Genomic DNA, 13420 nt, shown 5'->3' with positions numbered 1-13420 from the left:
TTATCAGATATATCCAGATTGCTACTGAATTTTCAATAAAATCAAGGCAACCAGGATACAATAACAGTAACAAGCTTAGATAGCCTGTAGCATATGATACAATATACATATTTCTTAGATGCAGTACGTTGGAACATTTGTTGGACGATATACAAATGGTCTGACTGTGTGTGAATATCCTGAAGGATGTTTGTAGCTGAACTTTACTCCCGAGTTGTTATCTCCCAGACGTGTGCAGTGCTCGTGGAAGCTGCTGATGGGTCTTGCTAGGCATGCATCCCAACGATCGCTCTCTGGCATTGTCTCTGCCACTCTATATATCCCCTTGGAGTTTGTGAATGCCTGATAATTCAGAACCTCCCCAGACTTCGTTATGCAAAGAACAGCAACCTCTGCACCTGCAATAAGGAAATAAGATAAACGCCTTCAGGAACAGCGAAAAATGAACTGGTGCTAGTATTTACACGTGTGTCAGTATCACAAAAATAAGGATAAGATAGTCTTGCATTGCATGTTGAACCAGCATCAACGGTACAAGCAATCACATCTATCAGCAGAAACATAGTCGATACTTCATCACAAATTGAGCAAAAAAGAATACAAACACTTTGTTCTATGCTTTCTTTGCCGAAAGTTTTGATATCGAAAGATCTCCAGAGAGACATCATCTCTCATAAATAGAGGCACAATGAAACATCTATTATTATGAGCTAACATTAAAACATTTTTAAGTAAATCATGCACAAGAGTACCTAATGCTTAGACTTTATCTCATACGAGTGCAAAATAAACAATTCTTTTATCGCAGCCTTAAATTTTGGTTGGTCTTCAATAGGACCTTAAACCTGCCAGATACAAACCAGAGCATATTCTAGAGAGCAAGAATGGGGTGAAAAGTTAAATCTTCCCATGAAATGAAGTGTCCCGAACCAAAAGTGGGGAGGATAGCATAACAAGAACCTACAGATTAACGTTCCTAAAAGAAAACACCAAGAAACTGCTCAACATAGCAATCCATATCTAGCATAAATGGCTAGGGAAAAGGAAGAAAGCTAAAAGGTGAAAGACAGTACGCGTGTTACCCTTCTCACCATCATCAGTGGGACGACCAAATCATCATGATACCCATGATTAAAATTGACACTCTGGAAAAATTCAAGTCACGCCCATTTGTGAGATTGCTTCTTCTACTTTTTGATTAACTAGGAAAAATATAATGTGAAAACTCTTGATAGACTTTTGGAGTTGGTTAAAAGTGAAGCCTAACATGAATGAGTTATAAATCAAGTTTCCTGATTTTGGCACCTTTGTCCTATAAGCCTCAATATCATTGGCAAATACCAAATAATGAAAGCACATGACATAGCAGCGTCTATAATTAAGGAAGAGCAAGTGATGAACTAAGCAAGGCAGAATAGCCAAATGGAAGAATTAAAGGTAGCACAAGAAGACTCAAGGCAATTACTTTGCATTAGACATCTAGTGGGGCAATAAGATTCTCTTATTTTAGTTTTTCATGGATGATATTGAGGTGAGGTTAAACAACTATGTTGATCGGATTCTTCAAAAATGTCAACAGGTGCGTTTTAGATTCTCCAAAAGTAATGTATTTTATGAGAATCTGACACGAGTGCGACATCAAAAGTGAAAAGTCCGTGCAACTTAGTTGAACATATGTAGCAATGGTATGCTGCTAGTGCAATTGTGTCTGTAGTACTTGATACACATGCCAAGATTTCTCATTGTGCTTTGAAGTCCACAGCTTTCACCTTTGCATCTCACCAATTCAACAGAACTTCCCAATGGTAGTAATTCTAATTTATATGGTTCCCAGGAAAAAGGGAGATAGATTCATGTGTCATTGGTATACAATAACTTCTTTTTCAGGAGCACGCAAACTATAGAGGGTTGCTTCGCCTATATTTCAGTGTAAGTGCGTGTGAATAGGTACGTGAGAAAACTACATCATAAAATGTTAGTCAAAGTTCATATAGTTTGAATCTTAAGAGGCGAAAAGTGACAAGTATTTTGAGACACAAAGAGTAATAACAAATCAATGATTAGGGTATCCAATGCATTAGCTTACTTGTAAATTGGTAACTAGGTTCATGAACATACTGCTTGTTTCTAATGCAAAACCGAAGAATTTATCTCCTTTTAACCAACATAGAAAATAAAAAGAGTAAAAACATAGAAAGAAAGAAATAACTTTGTTTCCCATGATGACAAAGTTGACAGTTTGGAACTTTAGTTGGACCATCGGGTTCCAAAAAAAACACCCCTATCTTCGATTCTGAGAGCAAAAATTCTTAAGCAGGCCAATTTTTGTGAAACTAACAGTAAGTATCAGCATAAATATTAACAAATCATTTAATCAAACAAAATAAACGTCCAATATGATTCTGAAAACACAGAAATTTTACTGATTATTTATGAAATTAGTAAAACTCTCAATTATCGTCCAAAGCTCGAAAACAACAAAAAGTTGCATGGTAAGTCGCAAGTGGTCTGGATGATGGTATCCTAAGATTCAGCCCTTTGAAACTCCGATTATTCGACTACTCAGTCCAAGCCTCGCGTATTGATTCTACACAAGACTCGCTAAGTAGAAAGTATTGTTATTCATTACTACTAAACTTCCTTCCGATTAATTTGGAAATTCTTCTTATCTACCAGAGCTAAAGATCAAAGTTCTCAAACAATAAAAAAAAAAATCTCGACTATCTAAACATTTCGATTATTGATGAGGGCTCGATTTCCCACCCTCTAAAAAATAAAAAAGAGCATAAAACAATCAAATAAAAAAAATGGTAAAAAAGGAACCTTGTAGAACATGGTCTTCAGGACCAACAGAAGAATCACCACAGACATCACAAACAACTCTGCCATGAATTTCACCAGTCCAACCTCTTACTTGTAGGGACAAATTTGTAATTACGTAAACTACCAGTAATAATAACTTCCTCCGACTTGGCTCCATTTTTTTCTTGTCTAAAAAAAATAAAAAAGAAGAAGAAGAAGAAAAGCTCAGTGGTTTCTTGATTTCAATTTTGTTCAGACAAAAGAAAATGGACAGGTGAAGTGTTTTAATCAGGTGGTTGAGAGATGGTTGACCCGATAGATGAACCCGGTTCACTATCAAGTCGCCGGTTACTCGGTGCTTTTGGAGTGGGTAAATTAAGAGCCCATTTTGGATACGCGAAAAAAAGTGATTTTTTTTTAAAAAAAAAAAATTGAAGGTGCTAAATTTATTTAAAAAAATAAACAGTTATATATTTAATTAAAAAAATATTATTGATATGTGTAGTAAACAAATGCTACTTCAAAATATCTCAATACCTTACTGTTGTTAACAATATATAATTGATTATTATCAGTTTTTTTTTTTAAAATAGTTTCAATTAAAATTAATAGTATATATTTTAATTCAGTTATCAAATCTAAACCAGAACGAACATCAACGATAACAAATTACACAAAGCATCTACAACAATAACAAATTCCAGAATAAGGAGATGGAAAGGAGAAGAAGAGCGAGCGTACCTTGAAGACGGTGAAGGGAATCAAACGAGAGAGAGAAAGAGATTTTTTTATTGACAACTTCGTCGGTAGAATGAATTTAATGAGAGGCTCACCACCGGAGTCAAACATCAATTGAGCATATTTATTTAATACTTCCTCCGTTCTATTTTACTTGTCTCAACACAATAATTAAGAAAAAGGAGTAAATAACATAGCTAGTTTATCAAAGTACCCTTATTAAATGATGTTTACATTTTAATTTAAAGAAAAGATAATTAATACAAAGGGCAAAACATGGAAAGAAAAGTTTGTCTTATCAATAAAATGGGACATCAACTTAGCTAATTTGAAACGGGTAAAATGAGACGGAAGGAGTACAAAATTTCATAAATAACAGTAGTTTAGAGCGTAATTATGAATCATAAGCTATAATTTACATATTTATATTTTTAGTAAGGTATCAAATATCTGATAAAATTATTGAAAATGCCCACAAACTAATTCAAACATTGTCATCTTACAACAAATGGAATGACGTTTAGTAATGTTGCACAACCAATATGAGACCTTCGTTTAGATTTGAACAGTTATAACCTATAATTTAATGAGAAAATTTCAGAAATAGCAATTTTGTAACTTTAATTATAACTTTTATAGCAATAGTTTCATAATTATGAAAAATAGCAAATTGTATTTGTATTTAAGTAAAATGTCGTTATATAAATACATATGCACAACTGAAAAATACATATTCTTCTATTACTATGAAGTGAGTAAAATATTGTAACTTTTGCTATAAGTTATAATTTTAAAAAAGTGTTACTATTTATTATAATTATAGTCTTAAGAATGCTAGTTTCTGTAATTTTTCCTAATCTAATTGTTAATACATAAGATAAGCCAGGGGCCTCAAGTCGGTTCTGGCCTTTGGGCTGGGAAGTGTAAGCAAAGAAGGAGCTTTTTTATAAGTATAAATTATTACGGATAAATTACATAAAACATCTTAAGAATCATATATTACTTAAAATCTCATCCCACAAAACTAATTACAAAAATCTCTTCTAAATCTCTAAACAAGCTTTTTATCTGATACGTAATACACAACTCCTATTTTTAAGGCTTAAATCACGTTGACGTTGTTGCAGATAAGATAAATTCTGTTTTCCTTAGAAAACATGGCTATTAAATTATTAATCATTAAGTAATAAAAGTGAACAATAAATTCAACAATTATTAACTCTCATTGACAAAATTTCAAAAATAAGCAAAAAAAATAAAATCATATCTGTGTTATGGCCATTGACCGCCGGAAAAATTTCACACAACCTCCATTAACGTACTTCTTCATAAGTTTGTTGTTGATGTTACAAAGAGAAAATAAAAAGTTGTGAAACGAGATTCAAAAAAACTCGTAGTATGTGTGTTATGGCCATTGGCCGCCAGGAAAATTTCATAAACAACCTCTATTAACGTACTTCTTTATAAGTCTATTGTTGATGTTGCAAAGAGAAAAAAAAAGTTGCGAAAAGAGATCAATTACCAAAGATAAAATTTTTATGTATCAGATTGATAAATTTCGTCCATATACATTCTATTTATATATCATAATGTTCAATGAAACAAACAGAACTATAAATATTATTTATGATACATAGATATTTTCTTAACAGAGATATTACATGCATTCTGATACATAAAACTATTTCTGACAAAGGTAATCAATGATTTATGATACATTCAATATATATTTCTTATTCTGATACATAAACATAAAGAAATTAAGTATTAAATTCGTTTTTTGATACATAGATATTTTTTTGACAGAGATATTACATGCATTCTGATACATAAAACTATTTCGGATTGAGGTAATCAATGATTTCTGATACATTCAATATATATTTCTTATTCTGATACATAAATATAAAAAAATTAATTTTTAAATTCGTTTTGTGATACATAAAAAGTATAATATATATGTGATATGAGATTTGCCTGCTACATCAGATTCTTATAGCATGTTTAATTTTTTTCTGAACGCAGGGAATGAACGATTGAAGAAGAAATTAGTTTTGGAAGATTATGATAAATGAAGATTGATTTGATTATTCAAATTTCAAATAATGAAGTTGTTGAGGATTTTATATAATTAAATGAAAAATATCTTAAATTCAGTGTATTAATTCCTCAATTGTAGGTACTTTTAATGTTTTTTTTTTTTTTTATCTCCAACTAATTGGTTAGTAATGTATCATAAGCTTATGTATGGGAGGTTAAAAAATGTATCATATCCAGAATATCATGTAATTAATATAAAAGTTTGGAGAAAAAATAATTAGATAGCAAAGTATTGAAATTTATGTTGTTTACCCTATTATTATCGGTGTGAGAACCTTTTAATCCATGTGAAATTATTATGAACTGGATCACCTGCCACGCTGGCAATGGCCCCAAATATGTGTACTCTTATTTGTTTGTCTATTAGCATCACATTTACTCAAATATTAACTTTCTAGCCCTTGTATAATAAAAGAGCCAAATATGATCTTACATATAAACATGGAGTACTAACTAGTTATAAAAATAAATAAAAGGTGGAGATTGAAGGAGAAACTATTATTGTAAGAATATTTAAATGTAATATAACAAAATACTATAAGAGTGGGATGTGGAGTGGGTTCCGGGCGGGGATGGTTACAGGGTAGGGTTTAGATGTATAATAGGAGTGTTTAAAAATTAATTCAATTGATAAAAATATTATTGATTTATTGATATTCGGTTATTAGGTTAATGGTTGTTTAACGGCTTTGTAAATCTTTTTATTGGGCTATCAGTTCGGTTTACGATTTTAAGATTTTAGTTAATGATTAAACTGATAACCTATATTAAAATTATATTTTTCGCATTTATATAATAGTGGTTTTAGATTCTATACAGATACTTTATTGTATTTTATAGTTGTTTTCTTAATTCTTTAAATTTGTGTAAACTTTATACATGAGGATAGTGTAGAACAAATGAAAATAAGAGAAAGTAAAGAAAAATTAGGAGAGTATTTTCTAATCGGTTAAACCAAAAATTAAACCAAACGGACCGATGCACACCCCTAATGAACGAGGAGGAGATAATGAACTTGAAATGTCACTCATAGGACTTGTCATTTCTAAGCAACTTATTATTCAAAACTTTTTAACTGAACGAACATGAAAAAATTGAAAATTATTTTTTCGAAAAAAAATTTCCTCCGTATCAAACACGCCCGTAATGAGGGTTCTGGGCTCATTCCTTTTTATTATTATGGGCTTCTGTTCAATCTGTTTCCCATCAGGATGCTTCCTAGTTTCAGAAAAAGGCCCATCGAGTTCATAGACAGGAGAATATAACCGAGTCTTTAATACTTTATTTACTTCTTAAATCATGTGTTTTGTGGTAAGTTATTATTACTCCATGACTATTTTGTTTTGTCATTTTACTCTTATAAAACCTCAAAATGAAATAGAAATAATTAATTCAATTTTAAGATTATGACTTAATACTTAGAACTCTCATAAAATTACTAAAAGGAAATGAACTCAATAGTGAACATCAATAATGTTAAGAATACGAGCCCTACTAATTGCCTATCTGTGGAACAAGTCAGTAAACGTGATTCACAGAAGTAAATGCTAAACACAGTGTTTTTACGTGAAAAACACCCGGCTCAGAAAAGGTGTAAAAAACTACGACCTGTACCTCTACAGGATTTAACCCAACTTCACTATAATACTTGAGCCTCAACAATCAACAAAATTACAAGACTTCTTGTAAACTAGGAATTAAAACTTCTAACTCCTACTACAAAAACACAAATCTTCCCAAGATAAGTGTTCCCAAGTCTTCGAGTTTCCAAACTTGAAGACACAATTCCTAACTCAGTTTATAGATCACTGAGACTAAAACAATGACTTATTACAACTCAAAGAACCTACTCACTACATAAATTCTACAACTTGTCAAGTAAAAGATCAGGTTCTTTCTTGAAGTAAGAGAACTGATATGCTGATTATTGATATGTTTCTTTTAGTGCTTGACTCTACTTTTGAATTCGTTTCTTGTATTTAAGCACCCACCTCATGGAGTCCTTTAATTGATATCAACGTCTGTATTCAATAGGACTCCAGATAGTTTTCTGCTACTCTTTGCCACCCCTTTCTTCTTCTTTCAATAGGATTCCTTTTTTTTTTCTTCAAGACTCTTTGTTCAACTCAACTTCTGCACTTCTTGTTTTTCACTCAACTTATGTAAGTATTTTTTTTCAACTCAAATTCTAATGTGATAAATGTTATCCACTTCTGTTTGTAAGCCAGGTCATCATATCAATAACTTATCTGCAGGTGACCTTGGTTCAGTTGGATGTAACAGCTTTTACCACATGTTTCATTCTCATGTCTATCATCAAAACTCCACATGCTCTAACAATTTCCCCTTTTTTGATGATGACAAACATAGCAGTATCATACCAAAAACCTGACATACTCACCAAGAAGTTAAGTAAAGGAAATAGAATGAAACACAGATCAATTAGTTGAGTTATAAGCACTGTATAATCTGTTCTTCCCCCTTTTGACATCATCGAAAAACTGGACCAATGAGTGAAACAAGTATTATAATTTATGGCCACTAGGGCTATCACTAAAACATAAAGACATTAGGGCAAAAATTAAGCAATGTATCAATAAAATAGAAGTGAGCCACATAAAACAAAAAGAGACCATTTCATTGATAGAACAGAATACAATGATCATTATACCATGATAAATAATAAGAGAGACCCAGCTTAACCAAAAAGTAGGAATGAAAGATGCCTAAGGACACTAAGAGGGCTTAAGTGGATGAGGAAGAAGGAATAAGGGAGGTCAGCTTCTTAATGATATCTGTATTTTCAGCTCTTTCCTTTTCCAAAAGGGTTGTGAGGAAGGCAATTTGAGCTTGAAGGACATGTTTCTCCTCCCCATGAGTAGTCTGAGCAACTTCCGATGCAGCTTGTGCCACATCTACCTCACTTTACTTGGCAACAAGGGCATTTCTCAGCCTTTGCATAGGATTATCAGCACTCCTCATAGCAGCAGGCAACATAGCATGGTTCACAGATCCAATGATATCCTTTGTGGTCTGCAATGACCATACTTTGACAGGAATATGAAAGTCCTCAAAAACAGGGGCAAGCCAGAACTCATATGGCAAGGCATGGCCATTTGCATCTTGAATTAAAACCCTTTGCATGTGCTTAATGATTAGTGTAGAAAGACCATTTGGAGTCTGAGAGTCTAGCAATTCCATCAGGGTGAGATTAAGAAAATTTGCTACTGTTTTCCTTTCCTGTTTAGGAAGGATCATTTTATGAACCACATCAAAATAAAACTGGTGAAGAGGAGACATCTCATTCTTGAGAACCTTTCTATGAGTTAAAAGGGAAGGATTTCTAGAGAATTTTCTAGAAATACCAATAGCTGAAAGAAGGTTATCAAGAGGAGGCCAAGCACATTTCACAAAATGACCCCAACCCCCAGTAGGAACATGTAAAATTCTACTCAGATCAGCAGGGTAGAGATTTATGGTTTTACCATGAACAGTGGTGGAGAACATCTCCCCAACAACAACTCCATTAGTGTAAAATTCGTACACTTTAGCTTTTCCAAACTTCATTTGATAATCACCTTAAAGAAACAGGTGTGACCACCCCTGAGCATTTAGTTTAGTAAGCAACACATCCATATCAGGACCCCTAAAACCAGTAACAACTCTACCCCTAGCCAACTTACATTTTTAAAAGTGGAGAACTTAAGCTGGCAGGATGGCCTTGTCAATAGGAGTATCAAAAGCAACATCATAGTCAAGATCTGAATCAGGTTGAGTAGAGGAAGTAGGAGGGATATCAGGAAGAAAATTAGAATCTAAGTTCGAGGTATTAGAAGGAACAGGTTGGGATACTTGTTTCTTCAGACGAGAAGAGGATTTTGAAAAGCCTCTGGTGGAAGGGAATCCTTTAACAGTAGAGGCTTTCTCAGGAGAAGCTTTCTCCGTAGATTTTGAGGACAACGCAGTTTTGGAAGTGGGTTGGGATGGAGATACAGGTGTGAAAGAGGATTTTGAGTTTTTGACAATGATATGCTTTCGTTTTCTTTTAGAACGAAGGAGAATATCAGGAGAAAGATTACTGAGAGGTGGAGAACCAGAATGAGCAACCCATTTCTTTTTACTTGCATGAAGTGCTTCTTCCAATGAAGCATTTTGTTGTTGTTTCTTTCCTCGAGTAAGAGGAATCCAAGGATAAACAACTACAGGAGAAGGATTAACTGAAGAAGATTCATCTACATCAATGACAACAGAAGAGGGTTTTCATTTTAGAACGGATCTTGACCTTCAAGGGATGAGATTTGCAATGGGTTCATCATCTTGATCAACAATTTGAAGTGGGATTGGTGGAGGAAGTGATGGGTTGGAGTGAAATGAGGTATTTGAAGAAAATTATGTAAAAGGATTTGGGAAGTTTCTGAATGCAGCAAAATTAGAGAATTTTTGGGTGATTTAAGGAGGAGTTAATGGAGGTAAGGTGATGTTTGGGTGGATGACAATGGAGGTGAAAACGTTTGTAGCGGAGTCAGGTGAAGATGATGAAGAAGATGATGAAGAATCGATGGCTACTGAGTCAGAAGATTTTTATGTTGTTGTAAGGAAGGTATAGAGGGAATAAGAAAAGATAAAAAAAAATGTATTTAAGAGTGATTTAGAGGAAGTTGAATCGTGTGAGGAAAGAATTTAGATAGAAACGTAATGATGAAGGGGTCTGAACTGATGGGAAAAGGTTGGCAGCTTTTTGAGGCAGATGACTTTTAGAGTTTTGGCGGTTTAAGTATAACAGAAGGGGCCAAGAAAAGAAACTTGTTTCTCTCTTATGCAATCATGAATAGGTGAAAATCATACCTGAACTGTGTAAAAAATGGTTAAAATTTGCTTTGATGGTTCTTCCTATCTGCAAAATCAACATATAGCTGAGTTAATTTACTCTAAAATCTTGGAATTAGGATACACAACTAAATGTGTAAGACTGAATTAATCAACTATTACTTAAGTACAGTCTTTTCTAATCAATCATTGGGGGAGATTTATACAATTTTAATCATCCCCAAGGCTAACCTGTTTCTTTCAAAATGTTCTCTACTCAAGGCCTTAGTAAATATGTCAGCAATTTATTCCTCAGTTGAACAAAACATAATTGATATATGATCTTTTTCAACATTATCTCTAAGAAAGTGATGTCTAATATCAATATGCTTGGTTCTTTTATGTTGAACAAGATTTTTAGCTGTGTTAATGGCATTTGTATTATCATAAAAAATAGGAACACAAGCAGCATCTATACCAAAATCCATAAGTTGTTGTTTAATCCACAACAACTGAGCACAGCAAGACCCAACAGCTATATATTCAGCCTCAGCAATGGACAAAGCAACTGAATTTTGCTTCTTTGTGGACCAGGTAATTAAACATGATCCCAAGAAGTGTGCCATACCTGTAGTGCTTTTCCTATCCACCAGATATCCTACATAATCAGCATTAGAGTATCCTACCAAATCAAAGTTACTACCTTTGGGATACCATAATCCAAGATCACTTGTTTCTTTCAAGTATCTAAAGATTCTTTTCACTGATTTTAGATGTGATTCCTTAGGCTAGCTTGAAACCTGGCACATAGCCCTATACTAAACACAATATCAGGCCTACTTGCAATGAGGTATAGGAGTGATCCTATCATACCTCTATACATCTTTTGCTCTACAGCTGAACCTGTTTCATCCATGTCCAGCTTTATGGCAGTGGCAATAGGAGTACTGATCTTCTTTGCTTCTTCCATGAAAAATCTTTTGAGAAGCTCTTTGACATACTTTTGTTGGTGGATCATTGTCCCTGATGCTGATTGTCTTATTAGTAAACCCAAAAAGTAATTTAGTTCTCCCATCATGCTCATCTCAAATTCACTACTCATGAGTTTTGCAAATTCATGAGTCATATTCATATTAGTTGATCCAAATATAATGTCATTCACATATACCTGCACAATTAACAAATCCTTTTCATTAGTTTTTAAGAACAGGGTATTATCAATTTTACTTCTGGAGTGACCATTCTCCAATAGAAACTTTGAAAACCTCTCATACCAAGCTCTAGGTGCCTGTTTCAACCCATACAAAGCTTTATCCAATTTATACACATGGTCAGGAAACTCTTTGCTTTCGAATCCTGGAGGTTGCTTGACATAAACCTCCTATTTGAGAAACCCATTCAGAAATGCACTCTTCACATTCATCTGATAAAGTATAAACTCCTTATAGGCAGCAAATGCAACAAGTAATCTTATAGCTTCCAATCTTGCTACAGGAGCAAAAGTCTCATCAAAGTCGATTCCTTCCTCTTGGTTATATCTTTGGACCACCAAACTTGCCTTGTTTCTTATGACTGTTCCATGCTCATCAACTTTGTTCCTGTACACTCACTTAGTTCCAATTACTAATCTATCTTTTGAAAGTGGAACTAAGTGCCATACTTTGCTTCTTCAAACCGATTCAGCTCTTCTTGCATATTTATGATCCAATCAATATCAAGCAATGCTTCAGTTACCTTATTTGGCTTTATTTCTGACAGGAATGCCTTGAAAGCATACATACTTTTTAGTCCAGATCTTGTAGTAATCCCAGAGGTGAGTTCAATAAGAACATTTTCTATGAGATGTGATCCTTGATATTTGTACCCTTTTGGAATCAAGCCTAGTAAGCCACTAGGATCATTGACAGCATTTTGATCTAGGGTAGTTGGTGGCTCAGTTCCCCCTGTCACTGTGCCTTCAGCTTTAATTCCCCCTGTTAAAGTGCCTCCAAGTTTGATAGCTTCAGTCAATGAATCAGCTTGTGCAACCTGTTCCTCAGCATCATTTTCTTCCTTCAGGTTAGTCTTGACACGGGATTCATCAAAGATCATAAGCATGCTTTCTTCAACACAATTTGTTCTTTTGTTTAAAATCCTATATGCTTTACTATTGAGTGAATATCCTAAGAATATTCCCTCATCACTTTTAGCATCAAATTTTCTCAAATTATCTTTTCCATTATTATGAATGAAACATTTACATCCAAAGATTCTAAAGTGAGAGATGTTAGGCTTTCTTTCTTTTAGTAATTCATAGGGAGTCTTCTCTAACAAAGGTCTGATCATGCATCTATTTATGATATATGTTGCAGTATTTATTGCCTCAGCCCAAAGGTTTTTAGCAACATTTGCTGCAATCATCATTGTTCTAGCCATATCTTCCAAAGTTCTATTTTTTCTCTCCACCACTCCATTTTGTTGTGGTGTTCTAGGAGCTGAGAAGTTTTGATCTATACCATTTGTCGAACAGTATTTCAAGAATTTTACATTCTCAAATTCTGAAGCATGGTCAGACCTTATAGAAACTAAAGAAGTACCTAATTTCTTTTCAATATTTTTAATGAAGATTTCAAATACATCAAAGGCATCTTCTTTAGAGACTAGAAACAAAGTCCAAGTAAACCTGTTATAGTCATCAACAATTACAAACACATACCTTTTTCCACCGCTGCTTTGAAGTCTCATAGGTCCACATAAGTCTACATGAACCAGGTCAAGGCACTTGGTTGTGCTAACATGGTTCTTAGACTTAAAAGAGGATCTTACCTGCTTCCCCCTTACACATGCACTGCATAGCTTTTCTTCCTTGAACTTGGTCTTGGGTAATCCCAATACCACATCTTTGGATGAAAGTATGTTTAGTTGTTTCAAACTTGCATGACCAAGTCTTCTGTGCCAAAGGAGGGGATCATTTTCTATAGCACTCAGACAAGTC

At 33.8% G+C, this 13420-nt stretch overlaps 1 protein-coding gene across 2 annotated transcripts; it reads right to left on the bottom strand.

Moving 5' to 3' along the window:
- LOC107867300 lies at positions 1–3681 on the bottom strand. 2 transcript variants are annotated; one of them, XM_016713467.2, is made up of 3 exons: positions 3544–3681; positions 2824–2991; positions 1–398 (listed from the first exon to the last, which is right to left on the bottom strand). In XM_016713467.2, exons 2-3 carry the CDS (start codon positions 2978–2980, stop codon positions 115–117), a joined length of 441 nt encoding a protein of 146 aa, XP_016568953.1. In that variant the 5' UTR covers positions 2981–2991; positions 3544–3681; the 3' UTR covers positions 1–114. The 2 variants fall into 2 exon arrangements, with proteins under 2 accessions (XP_016568953.1, XP_047267047.1); XM_047411091.1 differs by lacking the exon at positions 3544–3681 and having other exon boundaries at positions 2824–3191.
- Between the last annotated feature and the right edge of the window lie 9739 nt (positions 3682–13420).

Source organism: Capsicum annuum, chromosome 4 (genome assembly GCF_002878395.1).
Source record: "Capsicum annuum cultivar UCD-10X-F1 chromosome 4, UCD10Xv1.1, whole genome shotgun sequence".
In the NCBI taxonomy this organism is placed as follows: domain Eukaryota; kingdom Viridiplantae; phylum Streptophyta; class Magnoliopsida; order Solanales; family Solanaceae; genus Capsicum; species Capsicum annuum.
This window is presented reverse-complemented; position numbering and strand designations above follow the sequence as displayed.

Bases quoted from the DNA above. Each gene is read 5' to 3' on its own strand.
- LOC107867300 (XM_016713467.2), bottom strand. From the start codon at position 2,980: ATGGAGCCAAGTCGGAGGAAGTTATTATTACTGGTAGTTTACGTAATT. The intron at 399-2,823 runs GTTCCTTTTTTA...TCCTTATTGCAG, and splicing joins TGAAGACCATGTTCTACAAG to GTGCAGAGGTTGCTGTTCTT.